The 17,831-nt window shown below is 46.3% G+C and overlaps 1 protein-coding gene across 2 annotated transcripts in view; it reads left to right on the top strand.

Annotated features, from left to right (window-relative positions):
• The window catches only part of TENM4 (teneurin transmembrane protein 4), a 2,614,938-nt gene that overhangs the window by 2,471,666 nt on the left and 125,441 nt on the right, over positions 1-17,831 (top strand). For both annotated transcript variants that reach the window (XM_064492755.1, XM_031460439.2), the window contains 2 exons: positions 1,832-2,026; positions 7,709-7,909. In XM_064492755.1, coding sequence (XP_064348825.1) covers positions 1,832-2,026; positions 7,709-7,909 — 396 coding nt within the window. The remainder of the gene's footprint in view (positions 1-1,831; positions 2,027-7,708; positions 7,910-17,831) is intronic.

The following is a 17,831-nucleotide window of genomic DNA, read 5'->3' as shown; positions in this document are numbered from 1 at the left end:
GAGAAAGGGAGCCCTCCTACACTGCTGGTGGGAATGTAGTTTGGTGCAACCATTATGGAAGACAATATGGACATTCCTTTAAAAACTGAAAAAGGACTTAACCATATGACCTAGCAGTCCCACTCCTGGGCATGTATCCAGAGGGAACTCTAATTTAGAAAGATACATGCACCCCAGTATTCATAGCAGCACTATATACAATAGCTAAGACATGGAAGCAACCTAAACGCCCATCAACAGATGACTGGATAAAGAAGTTGTGATATATTTATGCAATGGAATATGACTCAGCCATAAAAAAGAATAAAATAATGCCATTTGCAGCAACATGAATGGACCTGGAGATCATCATTCTAGGTGAAGTAAGCCAGAAAGAGAAAGAAAAATACCGTATGATACCACTCATATGTGGAATCTAAAAAAATAAAAAAGAAGACACTAATGAACTTATTTTCAAAACAGAAACAGACTCACAGACACAATAAACAAACTTATGGGGAAAAGAGGTAGGGAGGAATAAATTGGGAGTTTGAGATTTGCAAATATTACCTACTATATACAAAATAGATAAACAAGTTTCTTAGGCACAGCACAGGGAACTATATTCAATACCTTACAGTAATCTATAATGGAAAAGAATATGAAAATGAATATATATATGTATATGGATGACTGGGACGTTATGCTGTATACCATAAATTGACACATTGTAAACTGACTATACTTCAATTAAAAAAAAAAGTAAAGAATGCTAAAGCAAGGTGAGATGCAGGGAACATCTATCAGTATGAAAGGGTCCTAGCTTGGACAGAATAAGGACCAAGAAAGGGGCCCCAGATGAGGTGACATTGACTAAGACCGGATGCTGGAGTCGTGGGTCATGGGCAGGAGGCAGAGGTGGTTTTCCACGCTGAAGACGGTGCCCTGCAGATACCACGCCGTGATGCTGCTGTGGGGATTCTGCTTATTCTCCCTAACGTGAGATAGGCTTAGTTTGAGGCAGCAGAGCCGGCAGCCCTGAGGAAGCACAGTGATTACCTGCTGAGTGCTTTAAAAAAGAAAGAAAAGCCAGGTGGGAACTGGTGGAGGGCGGTACAGAGGGATGAGTCATTCCTTCTAACAAGAATTACTGTCTCATCCCATATGCACTTAAACTTAAGAGTCATGTCTAAAACAGCCTTCTTGTATCTTGGTAAGGCTGGTAGGTACTTACAGCACAATGCAATATAATTTATTTTTATGTAGTGTCCTTCGTACAGGTGATCACAAAACCCTTTAAAATAAGAGGCAGAATGGAAAGACAATACTTTAAAGAGCAAGGTTGGGCTCGGCTATTTTTTTATGGGGGCAGTGGTGTATGGGGCTTTCGGGGAGGCAGAAAGGCAAGGAAAGCTAAGATTGGCTGGGTTAAAGACGACAGTAAGTGGGGCTGCACATGAGGGAGGGGGAAGCAAAATGCAGGGCTGTCAGCAGGAGAGTGCTGGAGGAGGGTTGCCAGGCAGGCAGAACACCCAGCTGTCTTTTCCAGTGACCCCAAGGAATAGACTGAAGCCTACTGTCTAAGGGTCCCAGCGACCTCCATGCAGTAATACAAGAGGGATAGGGGAAGGCAGTGTTCAGTGGGCACCAACTGCGTCAGGCCCTGCATGGTACACCTACCCCTACAATCCTAGATGTGTTTTCACTAGGATGAACCAAAAGCACGAGAAGTAGACAGATGGATGCACATGGTAATTGTGGCAAAGCACTCATAGCCAGGGGAGAGGGGACTGAGGCATGCTGGGTACGTGGGGCGTGGATTCATGCCACACTTCCCATGGTGTCTCTCCAGCCTCCTGCCCTGTGCTCTGTAGCGGGAACGGCCAGTACATGAAGGGCAGGTGCCTGTGCCACAGCGGCTGGAAGGGCGCCGAATGCGACGTGCCCACCAACCAGTGCATCGACGTGGCCTGCAGCAACCACGGCACCTGCATCATGGGCACCTGCATCTGCAACCCCGGCTACAAAGGCGAGAACTGTGAGGAAGGTAAGACCTGTGGGCAGGCGGCTCCCGCCCTTGGCTTTGAGATAGAGGCTAGCAGGCAGGGCCCTGAGGGCCTCCAGGGAGCAGAGAAGCCTCCTGAGCTGCCCTGTGACCCCCAACCCCTCAAGCCAGGAAGCCATCAGCAATAGGAATTAACGTCAAGGGCGAGGACAGACGAATCAGGGTCCTGCTCAGTGAGGGGAAGAGAAGCAGGCGTCTTCAGCACTGACTACATGCAAGGCTCTGTTCTCAAAGCCTGTGTCATTTAACTTCAAACCCCAGTGGGGAGGGGTAATCACCTCAGTTTTACAGTAGAAGAAACTGAGGCCCAAGGGTTCAAATGGCTTGCCCAAGGCCCCACGGCTGGTAGGCGGCAGAGCCCAGTCTGAGCTCAGTCTTTCTGGCTCCATAGCCTGAGTTCTTTCTCCTCCCCTTGAAGCTCCTCTGCGCTCCATTTCTGAAGCCTGAGTCTAGTATAGACCTCCAGGTGTTGCCTTCTGCTGTCACACTCCTCTGTGTGTGTGTGTGTATGTTTGTGTTCATTCATGTTTGTGGCTGTTGGGTGTTCATACATGTGTCTCCCTCCTTCATAAAGTGAACGTATCCCTGTGCAGATGAAGGTTAGAAAGTCAACTGCTGACTTAACAGTAACTTCAGTTCTTTCTCAGAAGTCTCACCAGGTGAGATAAGTAAATACTTGTATCTCACAAACGAAGAATGTGAGGCCCAGAGAATGGCAGCGACACGCCCATGGCCAGAGAGCTAACTGATGGCAGGGCTGGACTTCAACCCAGGTCTTTACACCTCAGACCCAGTGCTCTTTCCTCCTGACCACATGGGATTTCCTGGTGAGAGGGGGGGTTCTTCTCCACAAGCAGTGGAGAGTAGCCATTGGGAGTGCACACTCTGGAATCAGATGGAGCTTTGAGTTCTGGTTCTGGTTCTGCCACTGACTAACCTCAGTTTCCTCATCTGTAAAATGGGAATTCCCTCCTTGGAGGGTCGTTGTGAGGACTCGATTAAATGACTCATATGAAGCACTTAGCTCAGTGTCTGACACATAGGAAATACTCTGTAAGTGTTCACTCTTGTATTATTAGCATTATTCTGGCCATTGGAGCACACTTCCTGTTCCACCTCACTCACTTTATCCAGAGTCTTTTGAAATGGATGTACTTTGCTGTTGAAACTGATGGACAATGCAAATAGTCATTACTTCCCACTGTCCACCGTCTGGGGCCACGGCACCTGCTCCAGTGGGTGGAGAGGCTCCAAGGAGAGCTAGTCTTCTAACCCACTTGGGATTTAATAGATAGTCCCCTCTCAAGGCATCATTTCCCCTGAACAAAGAGAATATAATGGGCCCATTTTAAAGAGTGGGGAACGGGAAGGGATTAGTGTCTGGAAGGCATCCGTCACCTCTCGGAGACAGGCTGTCTGTGAACCCCAAGTGTGACTGGAGGTCCTGATTCAGACATATTAACTTTGATGCGGATTACTTCGGGCTGTCTGAGCGCAACAAGGAGCCTCAGCCCCTTGAACAAAGGAACCTGGCTTTCTCATCCTGACAATGGTGACCTTCATCTGCTTTCCCCTTTCCTTTTATCCCGTGAGGTGAAGACCCTGTGAAGGAAGGGAAAACAAAGAGGAGATCCCTTCTGAAACCATGGGGCTGTCCCACCCCCACCCGCACCGTGTTGTGTGGGCCGAGCAGGGGAAGTGGTCCTTCTCCTGATCAGCCGGCACTGGTCAGCGCCCCTGAGTGCAGGGTCGCTTAGAGAAAGAAATTGTTTAGCTCTTTGATTTACATTATCTGTTTGAAAAGCAGTGTTTTCATTCCTTCTTTCTTTCCTGAGGAGGGCCATCTGGTACTGATTCCTCTTATGATTTCTGTTTCTCTAGTGAAGCATCCTTGCCTGGCCCTTGTGTTTATAATGGGCGTTTCTCGGCCTTCATCCTCTCCCCCACCTCCCCTCCTCCCCTCCTCCCTCAGCTCTGTTCTAACAGTTCTCACTATGTTTATAAAACATCAGCTAACAAGCTTACTTTCTGCTCTCTCTCCTCTTCCTTCTTCTGAAGTTTATTGCCCCATATTTTTTAAAGCCTCAACTGCGCCAGCGGGACTCTTGGAAGGAGCTGGGGGAGGGGCAGAGGGGCCAGACCTAGGCCTTTGTGGTGAAAAGTGAGGTGCTGTGTTTTGGGTCTTGAAGAGTGTCTGATAGCTTGCGCGGTCACTGGGATTGTGGACCATTCAGGAGAAAAGTTGTGTTCGCAGCCTGGCCATGCAGGCCCCATCATTTTGTTAACGGACCAAGCGTCTCCCAGAAATTTTGGCTTTAATGGCAAGCTCTGCAGAGGGAAAAAATGTAATTGCTTGGCACCTCTCCTAAGAAGAGGCTAAGTTAGACTGTCTTCTATGCGAAGCTGCCAGCCAGCTTTTCCTGTATTCCTTCACCTCTCCGACCCCGGCCCCACCAGATCTTCACATGTTACGCACAGCTCCCTGTGAATAAATATCGTTAGGGAAAATACCCCAGTGTTAATCCCATCCTAGGGTTCTCCTCACTGCAAAGGCCCCAGAAAGGGAGGGAAGATGCCCAGTCTAGGTGGCTTCTCTTCGGCAGAAGGTCACTGTGGCACAGATAACGGCCCTAGGTTTGGGATCAGCAGAAACAGCGTTCTGGCAGGAATCTCAGCCAGTTCAGCCAAGGTTTCCTGGACCTGCCTTCCACCGAGATGCGGTCCTCTTTAAAACTCTCCTCACATTCCACACTTGCTTTGCCAAGCTGACCTGCAGAGGTGCTGATTAATTGATGATGGATTGCCTGGAGGTATCCTCTCATCAGTTCTTTCTGCTCTTTCTTCCCTGCCTGGACCATCTTCTGAGGGTGTTCAATTCACTTTGATGGTTCCTGGGTTCCTATCAGACTTATTATGTCTTGGAAAAGGACTGTGACACCAAGGGCCTCTTGCTAAACTTGGCACCCTCTCAGCTTGCTCCACTAAGAGAGTAGATTTATAGATTCAACCTCGGGGGTGCCTCAGAGACAGCTTCAACCCGAACCTGGGATCCAGGCTCTCACAGAACGGGAAATACCTTTATAGGCCTCAGGATAGGAACTGCTGAGTCGTTTCCTGTCAAATTGGAAAACTGTCTGGATCTAGGGAATTATCCTAGGAGCCTAATGGGCCAGAATAATCCTTCTGAGGTTCTGAGATCTGAGGCAGGTCATAAAAATATATCACTATGATTATTTTTATCATTTTTAATTACCAGGAACTCCAACAGGTCATGTTTAAACCATTATTAAGTCCAGAGGCTGCAGGAGAAAAGATTCTTTGCCTTCATTTGGCTTTATTAATTCTCCATCTTGCTCTATTTCTTTCCTTGTTTTGTTTTGATTTCTATTTTTAACCATTTTATGTGCTTACAACTGTATGCATGTATGTGTGTATTTTGGAACCAATAAGGTTATAGAGGAAAGAGTGATTCAAATTTAAATTCCTCTACTTACCACTGGGTGATCTTAGGCAAGTTATTTAACCTCTCTGTGCTTCAGTTTCCTCATATGTAAAATGAGAATAATAATGGTACCTACCTCAAAGGGTTGTTGTTAGGGTTAAATGAGATAATATATATAAAATATTTAATAACGAGTTATAGCATAGAAGAGGGACTAAATTAATGCTAGTTGTTGTCACTACTGTTATCATTATTGTGTTTTTAGCAAACAGTGACTCCTGACTTTGATCACCTTCTTTATCATTTAGGTAATTACCTTGAACTCCTTTAAAAACCTAAGTAGTAAGTGAGTTTTCTTGATAAGCTGGCCCTCAGAATGAACAGCTTGTTACCAGAATGCTGCTGTTGTAAAGTCTCTACCCATTTGTGTCTCTAGTATACCTAGGTTGGGTTTCCCAGTCTTTTGTGCAAAAGTCAAATATACTGGGTTATGCCATTTAATCGATAAATAAAGTAAAAGCATGTCTGAATTATAAATGATCTCTGATCACAGTTTGCCTAAGTCATGCTACTGAATGTCCTGATAGGATGGAGAAATAACTTCTTTGCAACAACTTACAGTTTACACAGTCCTTTCAGATCCTCAGTGTCGTTTGGTCCTCACAGCAACCAGAGACATAGGTAATTTTCCTGTACCTGCTGTGTAGATGGAAGCTCAGAGCAGGTACAGGACTTGACCATAGTCATGAACCATCACAGTTTGTCCTGTGACCCTTGATCTTAGGACCTCAGAGGTCAAATGCTGAACTTTTTCCCTGCAGCATATGGCTTTCTCATGGCATCCTTTAAGGAGGAACCTGACTGCATTCATCGTAGCTCTGTCAACACTCTTAACAACAGCTGCATGTTGGGCCCCCACGGGACACCCATCTCCCCTTCCAATTACAAGATGAATAAAATCCCCTACCTCCCTGCAATACAAAGTTGATCTAACAGCTCTTTGGTTGAGTAGAGAACATGGACCAACCCTTGGCCAATTCTGTCTTCTCTCTGCTGACTTTTACACTTTACATGTTCATGTGATAAGTTAGCTCTCAATACCCTTCTTCCAATGTTTTCTGTGAAGTGCTTTGTGGAAGGTTAAAGGTCTCTGTGAATTTTGTGTAACCCCATAAGTAAAACTTTGATTTAGGAAAATCAACCCCAGGAACAGATATATCACCAGATTCAAAATCAGACAGACGTGTCTTCAGATTCCTCTCTGGCAGGGTTTAGCTGTGTGATCTGGTATGAATTATTTACCTCTCTGAGCCTCAGTTTCCTCATCTGTACCTCAGTGGGTTATTGAGAGGACTGAATCTGATGAGGAATGGAAAGCACTTCCTGTCGTGCAAGCAGAAAGCATGTAACCCCCAATGTCACTCTCCTCCCTCTTTCTGGGAGGTCTCTTGAGACCACTGACCTGGGGCCCTAAGAGCCCTGACATGGTGGGGTGGGGCGGTGCTTGGCTATGAATCACAGCTGCATAGTCTACCCACCACTTGCAGAGGAGCTGTGCACATCCACCGTGCATAATTTTGAATAGTTATTAAAATGTTTGCTTGGAAACATTTCACAAGAATTTGGGGAAGATGATAAAATCTCATGGAATTTAAATGCAAAATAAATTCTCATTTAAATTAAGGAATTTCTTTATTTTAGTCCCATATTCATGGAAATAATACTGCATTAAGAAGTGGTAAACACTAATCATCTGTTCTACCATGATGTTTAGAGTGCCTCCTGTGTGCTAGGCACTGTTCTAGGAGGTGGAGAGACAGAGTGAACAAAACAAAGCCTTGTTCTCTATTATTGTTGCAGTTGTTACAGACATAGTAGGATAGGCCCTGAGTGCTTTATACACATATTTCTTACTCTGTGTGCCCCTCAAACCAAGAGGTAGGAATTTGTATCCACATTTTACAGGTGAGGGGACTGAGGCTTGAAAGGTAAACAGTCAATCACTGGGTTAAGTTGGGACCCCAGATCTATCATTGCTGAAGTCATTGCTATTCATCGTCCCACCAAATGGTCACCCTACCAAGTGACCTCTCCACGGGAAACTTGCATCCTTCTCCCCAAGTGTGTGAAGCCCTCCACTACAGAGTATAGCGCTCTGCTTACAGAAGCCTCACCCTTGCTGGTCTGATACTTACCTATGCTGTCTCTCCTCCATGTCACAGTGGACTGCATGGACCCCACGTGTTCGGGCCGGGGTGTCTGCGTGAGAGGCGAGTGCCACTGCTCTGTGGGCTGGGGAGGCACCAACTGTGAGACACCCAGGGCCACGTGCTTGGACCAGTGTTCGGGCCACGGAACCTTCCTCCCAGACACCGGGCTTTGCAGCTGTGACCCCAGCTGGACCGGACATGACTGCTCTATCGGTAAATGTGGAGAGAAGAAGGGCATAGCATGGGTGGAGGGAGGAGGTTTCCACTGGTATGTGTACACCATTCAGTCCTGATCAATGCTCTGACCCCATCCTCAGTCATGTAGCAGGAGGTTACCTACGAGTCTGAATGCTTTTCTTCTTCCCCTGAACTCTAGCCTTCAACACCCCTACTCTTAGATGGGCAGAGGAGTCACAAATCCTATCTTCACATCATTCCTTTCGTAGTGGTGGCCTTGAGAGTCAAAACATCACCCCTTAATGTGTTAATTATGATAGATGTGTTTCACTGCAATCTCGTCTCTCGCATTATGATGGCCACCCTAGAGGCAAGGCCATAGGGACAGTGGGCCTCTGTGAGATCGTCAGGGATGTTGGTTTCACCCACTCCTCAGAATGAAGTCCAAACTCAGTGTAGTATTTAGGGTGCTCTGTGCTGTGGCCCCTACTTCCTTTCTAGCCAGATCCTCCATGAGACGTAAGTTCCACGAGGATAGAAAACATGCCTTATTCCACATTCCCAGGACTCAGCATAGGCCTCGCCCGCAGCAGTTGCTCAATTGACACTGGTGAATGATTGAATGAATGAATGAATGAATGACGAAAAAGCACATGATTGAATGTGTTCTTAATTTTGGAATTTGGTTCACCGCAGAATTTACACATAAAGTTCAAAGGACCATTCTGTTGGCACCCTCTGTTTATAAGCACCTGATGGTTTAGACACCCTCTCCAGGTGAGGAGTAAATGAGAACATAGGTGGATCACCTAGTGCACTACTGGTATGTAGTAGTTGTGGTCACTTCTGGGATCTCGTCTAACTGTTTAAAGCCACACAAAGGCATCATCATCCCCATTTTACCAATTTACATAGTACTTACTCAGTGAATACTTACTGAACACCTACTGTGTGCAAGGCACTCTTCTATTTAGAAGGGATAAGCAGGTAAGAAGTCCTATCTTGGCGAGCTTGCATCCTGGGAAGGGAGAGGGGAGGCAGCAAACAAACACTTGAAGAGAAATTAACTGATAAAGAAACTTAGGCCCAGAAAATTTCTAAGTAATCCTGCCCAAGGATGCACAGCTGAAAAGCGACAGCTTCTCCATCAACGTTTCTTCACCCTCAGTCACTTTCCCCACCACACCACTTAAACAAAGTGAAGCTCAGATTGACTCATCATCTTGCGTGTTAACAGTTCTGGGAGTGATCAGGGAAAGATGGTTGAGACCTTTGGCAAAAACGAGATCCAGTGCAGCATTTGTGCCTTTGGAATACTTTGAGTTGCCTTTCTCCATTGAATGGAGAACTGGTGTTCAATACACAGCCTGAATTGGACTTTTATCCTTGTTTGCAAAGCTCATGTAGAGACATGACTGTGGACACAGATGTGCAGTCTTAGGAGTGATTCTTTTTATATAGCTCTGTTTATAGCACTGTAATAAATAGTCCTCTTAAAGCCACACTGGGTTGTATTATTCATTATGTGGCCACAAAGCTAATTTATGACAGAAATATAACTGTCCATGCACTGTTAATCCCTGATGAAACTCCACAGCCTCTGATGGAGGCAGGTGTAACTTCGAGTGAGATCACAAGTATTCCTCAGTTGGCGCTGTAAAAGGAGGCTGCAGACCCACTGGAAGGGACTTCAGTGGAACTGTGAGAGTGCACTTTCCTCAACTCTGTGCCCCCCCACTCCCCGCAGCCAGGATCAGACACATGGCCTCATTCACTAAGGCAAAAAGCTCCTTGTGATAGGAAGAGCCCAGGGCCCAGTGGTCCTGGGCTCAGACGCTGGCCCTGCTGCTCACTAGTTATGACCTGGGGCAAGTTACTTCTCTTCTGTAAGCTGTAAAATGGAGATAATGATAGTACCTACCTTGTGGGGTTAGAACTTGGAAAATTATTATTTGGAGAATTATTGAAGATAATGTAAAAAAGCACTTAGCATGCTACTCAGCCCGTGATATGGGCTCAGTTCATCTTAGCTATGTTGTGATCATGCTTAAAACACCCATTGGTGAGAGCCCTTGATATTAACGGAGACATCTGAGAGTGGCTAGAGGAAATGTGCTCTTTCAGGAATGTGGATTATTATTTTTAAATCTCTAACCGATAACTGACTAAAACAGTGTCATGATTGCCATGAGGCCAGGAACTTAAAAGATGGCTTCAAAATCGCTGTCTTCTCTTGCAATAAGAATAATGATGTGTGTTTGTCATGTGCTTCACAGCATACAAAGATCTCTGTCTCTGTCACACACACACCCACACACACACCAGCAACAACAGCCGGTGAGGCGGGGTGACAGGCGTGGTATCATCCCCATCCTCACACTGGGCTCAGAGACTTACCTAAGGCTTCCTGTGCCTGAAGCTGCGAGGCACAGCCCAGCCTGGGGCCCCAGCACGCTGCACACACTCTGCGCTGCCTCCCCAAGGCCACGACTTCTCCTCGCCGTCACTTCTCACTGGAAGCCAGTTTGAAGGCTGCTGAGTGCATGTTGATGGTAGTTCCCTCTCCCTGCGCTACAGGCAGTACCTGTACAGTCCTGAGTGTGATCTTAGCAAGTTCTTCGGCTTTTCCTGACTGCAGTTTCCTTGTCTGAAAAATGGAGATAACAGCTGTGCCTACGCCAGAGGGTTACGTGAGGATTAAGTTAGAAGATGCAGGTACACACAGAGAGCAGCGCCTAGAGGGGGAGCGCTTCCTGCCCTTCCCCTCCCTCCCTTCCGAGGGCACCTTCACAGAGTAGAGGCTGTTTGAAATGGCGTTTAGGCCATGAAGCTGAGTAAGAGATGCCTCACTGAGCAGATGCCGCTGTAGCCAAGGGCCTGTCTTTTGTGCTCAGGGATTTGGCTACAGGGTAGTGAACAGGCACTGAACTTTGTTTCAGAGGATCTGCTTCCCACCAGCTGAATGGCTTCAACCAGTTGCTTAACCTCCCTGACCCTCAGTTTCCTTTTAGGTAAGATTACCTACAGGATTGTTGTAAGGATTTGGTGAGAATACGTGGGTAAAGAGGTTAGCATGCTGGCAAGCACAACTCAGACACCCAGCAAGCAGTAGCTCAAGTCATACTCTTTGTATTATTTGCTCCTGGCACGGCAGGGCCGGCACAGTCACCGCCTAGAGCCTTCCCGTCAGGGGCTGCAGGCCAGCTGACATCCTCCGTGGTCCTTTCACCATCAGCACTGACTCCAGGTGGTGAGGTTGGCAGAGATAGGCCCCCGCCATCTAGCCCTCCTAGGAAGGGGGACCATCTCTTGCCCGAGGTGAGTGTCTTGCTGTTTGACTCAGAGAACAGGATTTAATGAAAGCAGCTTAAATCAACATGCCCTGACTCAACAACCAGCCTGTAATGAAATGTGAGCTGACAAGTTTCCCAGTACTTTGGTTAGGTTTGTGGAAACAGTGAAGTCAGATTTTATACAAGTGTTTACTCAGGCCCCTGGGTTCTCGGCAGCCTGGCTAGCGATCTCATCTCAGAAATTCCTCATTAAGTCCTTACTCATTCATGTGGTCTTTCTTCTTGACAAACCACACAAGACAACTGTTTGAATAGATTCCCATGGCCTGGAGGAGCACAGATTGTGTGTCCCACCTCCTACCCCCAACACATCTGTGTCCTCAACTCTGGGCCCAGTGGGACTTCACTTCCTCAGTCTTTTGGGATGGTGGTTGTGATGGCAGTGATAGTGATTGTGATGACAGTGTCAGTGAGGATGATGTTGGTCATGGTGGTGATGGTGATAATGATGGTGGTAGTGTTGGTGATGGTGGTGGTGGTGATGCTAGTAATGATGGTGTTGGTGATGATGGTGATGTTGCTGATGGTGGTAATGATGGTGGTGTTGGTGATGATGGTGGCGGTGGTAATGTTGGTGTTGATGATTGCTGCTGCTGTTGTTTTACAAATGGGAAAGAGTTGAAGAGAGGAAATGACTTCCCCAAAGTAACTCAGCTAATCAGCGGCAGAGTTTGAATTAAATCTAGGCTTTCTGTTTCCAAGTCTTCAGCTCTTGCCTCAAGCCTTCTTTCCATCCAAAGAAGTAACTTTCTCAGTCATCTTGCCTTTCTTCCTGGTAAATCACAGGATGGAGCATTAATTAGTCATTCATTTCTTAATGCTTAACTGTGTACTAGGTACTGAACTAAGTGTTTTCAACCATTGCATTAAGTTAAGGTTCATAAGAACCCTGTGAAGGAAGTATTCCTTGTTCCATTTTACAGATAAGGAAACTGAAACTCAGAGCTAAGTTGAATTCCTTGCCAATATCTCCCACCCTTGTAAGTGGCAGAGTCTAGATCAACCCAAAACTGGCTCCAAGGCCTCTCGTAAGCTCTCAGGAGTACTGAGCAATGTATTATAATCATACCTCTCTCTTGCCAAACTGAGAACCCCATAAAGTCGGAATCTGTCATTCTGTCTAGTGTAGGACCTGACACCCAGTAGGTTCTAGTGATTTTTGAATGAATGACTTATCCAAGGAATTATCAAAGAGGACTGAGTGGCTATAGCTAAAGGTTGTATTGTTCATTATCTGCACAGGAAGATCCCAGCACACTACCAGCTAGACAGTCTATCCCTTCTCTCAGGACTCCCCACCCCTCCCCACCCCCTCCCCCCACCTTTTCCATACCACCCCCTCAACCCACACACATATAACACTCTGCACGACTAAAACCAAATCCCTGGGCTCCTGCTCTCACTTCCCAGACCTAGCTCATGTTCATTCCATGTGCAGTGCCAGCCAGCACCCCTCCTGGATGAGAGCTGGCATCATTTCACCTCCTTCAGGCCATCTTCCCCAGGGAGTAGCCCTGCTGGGCTGAATGCCTCTTCAGCTTTTGCATAAAGTGGGCACATCCAGCAGCCCTGCTGAGCAGGACTCTTCCTCTGCCACAGCCACCCCACCACCAAGTACTTTAGCTGGCTTTTCATCCTCTGGGCTCAGAGCCACCTTAGGAAAGGGGAGGAATTTAACCTCTTTGAGATGGTCCTTAAAACTGGAAAAGCCTACCTTTCTTTCAGAGCCTAACAACTTCTGAAGTATATTTCAGGCTCTGTGGTGTTTTCCAGAAGTGCCGTTTCGGATGCAATCCCTTAAACCCATCATTTGCCCCTTCGCGGGCTCCCCCTCAGGGCTTCCTTCTCCTCCACCCCAGCCCAGCCGTCTCTGTCCTCAGCCTCATAAATTCATCCCTCATTTCCACCGCTCTGTGAGCCCTCTCCAATCTTGTCTTCCATAAATGACTTTTATTTGAGAGGGCCCTCTCACTACATCTTATTCCTTTGGGTTGCTGGCTCACAGAAGCAGTATGTGGCAGAGATTCCGATTGTAAAATGCTCGTGCTGGTGGTTTATGATTCTTATCATTTCACTGCAATTGAGTTTCATGGAATAACAGGTGGAGATCTTTTAGCGATTCAGTGGGACAGGTTTGGAGTTAGCATGTGGAGTCAGGAAGAGTTGCATGGGATTTGGAGAGGGACCAAGGTAGATTTTCAAGACTGAGCTTATCCAAAGACTCTGGCTAATGATAGCTGCCTTGCAGGGCTGGTTTTCAAATTAGCTGTAATATGTGTGTATAAAATGCCTAACGTGGTGGCTAGCACTCAGTAAGCACCCAATAAGTAAGTATTCATGTGTATTTTTAGAGTGCGTGATTAAGTCTAGATTAGCCAAACAGTCCTCTGACTCTAACAAATTTAAGGTTGAGGGCAGTTTATATGGTAAAGGTTTGGAGCGAGACCTGGATTTGAGTCTATGTGACCTTGAACAACGGGCTTTCTCTCCCAGAGGCTCAGTTTCCTTCTGTTTTCTGAGACTCTCTGCCACCCCAGGCCCAGCCACCAACTCTGGTCATCGAGTCTTGATGAAGAGTCATGAAAGTGCTGACACATTCATCCCCAAACACCAGCACAAGGGCCCCACAGTGCATCGGCCTAGCATCGGCCTCCTCTCAGGGTCATGGGCTTCCTGAGATCCTTTCCAGAAACGAGCACAGCCCTTCAGAGAGCACCCAGAACAGCTCCGGACATGCACCCACCACTGGAAGCACACACGTCCACTTCATTCACTCACCAACCTTTCTGACCTCCGCACCACTCGGGAAGTGACACCCAGTTAAGCAGCCTATTAAGACCTCTCACTGACATGTGGACAGCAGGGTCTGGGGGCACAAGGGCAGGAGCAGTGTGCTCGCCCAGGAAGCGGGCAGAGGGGAACCTGGGAAGGTCTTCCCCACGATGGAGACTTGTGAGTCAGGCTGTGAGAGGGAACTGAAGAGGGGCTTCCTGGAGGCAGAGGAGGGGATGGCTGTCCAGGCAGAGGGAACAGCCTGTGCAGGAGTACAGAGCAGTCCTACCTCGGTTTGGAGAGTAGGACCATGGAGGTGGGTGAGGAAGTAAGGCCATAAAGGGAGGCAGGGTCCCAATCATAGAGTCCACTGAATGTCTTGCTGAAAATCTCAGATTAAAATCTTTTCAATGCACCTTGAAGATTTCCCTTTCACACTCCATGTCAGGGCTCTTAAAGTAACTCTGTCAGTGCAGCCTGACCTAGGTCCTACCTTAACTTAGGGAGACCTTCTAGGATTCAAACTCAGATCCTCTGATCTTTCAATTTGTTCTCTGTTACTCTCCTTTCCTACCAAAAAGAAAAGCAAATCACAAAGCATAAATAATAACAAAAATGACCAGATAGATAGGGAACAGAGAGGCTTTGTAATCAAGTTAAGTCACAGTTGACAGCAAAATAAGCCCAATGCTTTAAAAAAAAATAATAATAAAAGCTGAAAGTTGCAACAGGGTTAAAAAAAAATTGATGCTCTAAACATAGCAGTTGCATTAGTGCTAAATTTTGAAAATGGTAATTCAATTTTATTTACAAGGCAAAATATAATTACATTTAGATTTGAGAGAACAGAATTTAATTCTTATTAATGACAGAAAGACTGAGTGAGATGCTTTAATGCCAGAGAAACTGTCTTCTGTTCATGGATGGGAGAGAAAATTAGATTCAGCGTTGAGCATTCTCCCCTGTTACAAGTCTCATTTGTGTAGCCGGAATTGTTCCCTCTCTGAGAAGCATTAGCTTCTCAGCCCGGAAAGCACGGCACCAACATCCAATTAAACATCAAAAGGAAATGATTAGGCTGGGCTATTTCTGTATAGGTATGTTCTGGGAGGGAAAACTCGAGGTTAGAATTTCACCCAAGGAGTCATATCTGTTGAGACTTGACATTTCCTGTGCCCCTTCCCAACAGCAAGTGACAGCCTACAATCAAAGTTCAGAATAATAAATATCCAAGAGACTGACAGTGAAGCAGAGGAGGAGGAGGTGCTGGAGGCAGAGAAGAGCCCACCAGTTGTCTGGGAAGTCGTGTGGAGGTTTAGTCACGATGAGATGGTCAGTTACTAACATTTAATCAGAGACTGGGAAATTGGGCCCAAATAGGTGTACTGCTAAATAGTGCCAGAGTTAAAAGATTGATAAACCCAGAGCTGGCAGCTTTGTAATTTAGTAGAATTTCCCCCGACAGCCCTGGAACACTTTCTATCAGAGTTGGAGCTCTTCAGTATGCAAATATAAGCCCTTCTGAAATCGAGCTTCAGAACCAGGTTTCTATTTGAATGCCCCAGCTGATACCTTGTGCAGTACCTCCAGCTGTCTTCCTGAATCAAACTGCAGGTATGATCACTTGTAATTTTAAAATAATAACTACTCTTTGAATGGAGATTTTATTTACATTTTACAGAGCTCCTTCATGTATGTGCTTCATGATTTATTCGAACAAATACATAAGCTTCTGACATTGCACATGGTGTTATTCCTAGGAAACCAGGGTTCAGGGAATTTGAGTGACTTTCCCAAAGACATTCTGGGAAAACAAGGGTTCAAATCCAGCTTTCTCTGGCTTCAGAACTCATGTGTCTCTCCCTGCATAACTCTACCATTGACTATTACCAGGGTTACTCTGATACTGTCCATGAATCAGGTATCAGGTTTATAAGGTACCACTTCATTTGGTGACACCACCAGGAAGCATGTAAACTGGATCATGACCATGGTGGACCTGGAAATACTGCAAGGGGTCAAGGAAAAAAGCCATTACTTTCCGCTCCTCGAGTGATCGGGGTGGCTTCTTGGAGGAGGTAGAATTTAAGATGGGTAATGGAGATTGGATTTGAGTTGGCATAGATGGAAGGGAGAGGAAAGCACCTTGCAGCAGCCCATTATGGAAATCAAAGATTTGCAACAGGTACAAAGATGGAACCGTTCATGGCATTTTCTAGGAAAGAGCAGTAATTTGGAGTAGCTCAGCTTAAGATATTTATGGCAATAGAGAAAGAAGAAGTGAGGGAAGTTAGTAGGCATCAGGTCACAAATGGCCTTGGAAGAGTTTAGATTTTATCTGTCAGTGGAGGCCACTGAAAAGTTTCAAGCAGAGGTGTGATGTGGTCAGGTTTGGTTTTAAAAAGCTTACTCGAATATTGGCATGCAGTTTGAAGTACCTGGAGGACATCTAGGGGGAGGTGTCCAGGAGAGTGTTAGATAAGTAAGCACATGACTGGGTGGAGAGGGGGGCCTTTCACAGAAGGAATCAGGGCTGGAGGGCTGAACATTGGCTGTCTCTTCAGTTCACCAGGTTGGGCCTTTTTAGTGGGGCTAGTGTCCAGCCCTGGACCAAAACTACACATCCTGGTCACCTTTTTTGGCACCTCTGCTCACCAGTCCTTTCCTGGCATGTTATCCTTCTGCAAAGTCAGACCCTGTTTGGAGGCCTCCCCCATGCTAGCTTTGAACTCCTCTAATCAGGGAGCTAGATACCCTCCAATTGAGATAAAGAGCAGTGGCTTACTACTTCCTGTGAGAGGAGCTTCAAAAAACTTGACATTCTAGTCCTGGAGGAGTTGATGTGGAGACCACTCTGCACCAGCATACCGGAATCCACTTTTCTGCTTGGTTTGAAAGCTTTCCAAGCTTCTTGAGTGAGGTGAAAGGCCGTGTGGTTTCCAAGGCTCATTAGGTTTCTGCTGTCTAGATCTGTGGGACAGGGGCACAGCTTGGAGCAGCTCTCACTCTCCGGTGATAGGGATGGAAGTTGACAAGCATAGGGGAGTGGCTTGGGTCTGGCCTCAATGTCAAAAAGAGACTAATTACTGTAAGAGAGTCGGAGGCTCCTTTCCTATCCCTCCCTGCCTCTGGGCTGCACTGAGACTAAAAAGCCATCTGCCCAGTTTAGTGGGAGAAGGAGTGGTGCTAGTATCTTACCAAATTGTTCAAAATATAGGGATATCTGGCCAGTTGAAGAGAAAGTTAACTTGTAATTAGCCTGTTGTGTGCCAGGCATGGTGGCCAGCTTTGTGTTCATTTACACACGGAGGTAGACTTGAGTTCCTTGGGGATAGGAATAACTGAATACAATTTCTGAACCCCCAGCATCTAGGGGTATCTGGCACATAGTAGGTGCTCACTATATTTTTTAATCAATTTTAAGTAAATTCTGGTAAATTTACTTAAATTCTGGTAAATCGGTATCATTGCTGCTATGTTATAAATAACAAAGACAAGGCTCATATATATGCAGTGTTTGTTTCCTGAAACTGGGAAGTAGTAGAGCAGGCTTTTATCCCCAGCTTACCTAAGTCCAAGCCTCTGTCCTGTCCATAATCATGGTACCTTGAATAGTTACCTGGAGTGCCCTGTACCAGACACTGCAATCTGGCAGTACACGGATGCAGTCAAAAGATACATTTCCTGTGGGCGACTCACTGTGGAATGCAGAGGCGAATCTGATGACAGCAGGATTCTGGAGGCCACACTGGTAGACTAATAAAGATAGGTTTATCTTCACTGATAAAGAAAGGTTTGCATAATAAAGTGCTTTAGGAAGGCAGGAGATGAAG

The sequence above is a fragment of the Camelus dromedarius genome, chromosome 12 (genome assembly GCF_036321535.1).
Source record: "Camelus dromedarius isolate mCamDro1 chromosome 12, mCamDro1.pat, whole genome shotgun sequence".
NCBI classification, from domain to species: domain Eukaryota; kingdom Metazoa; phylum Chordata; class Mammalia; order Artiodactyla; family Camelidae; genus Camelus; species Camelus dromedarius.
This window is presented reverse-complemented; position numbering and strand designations above follow the sequence as displayed.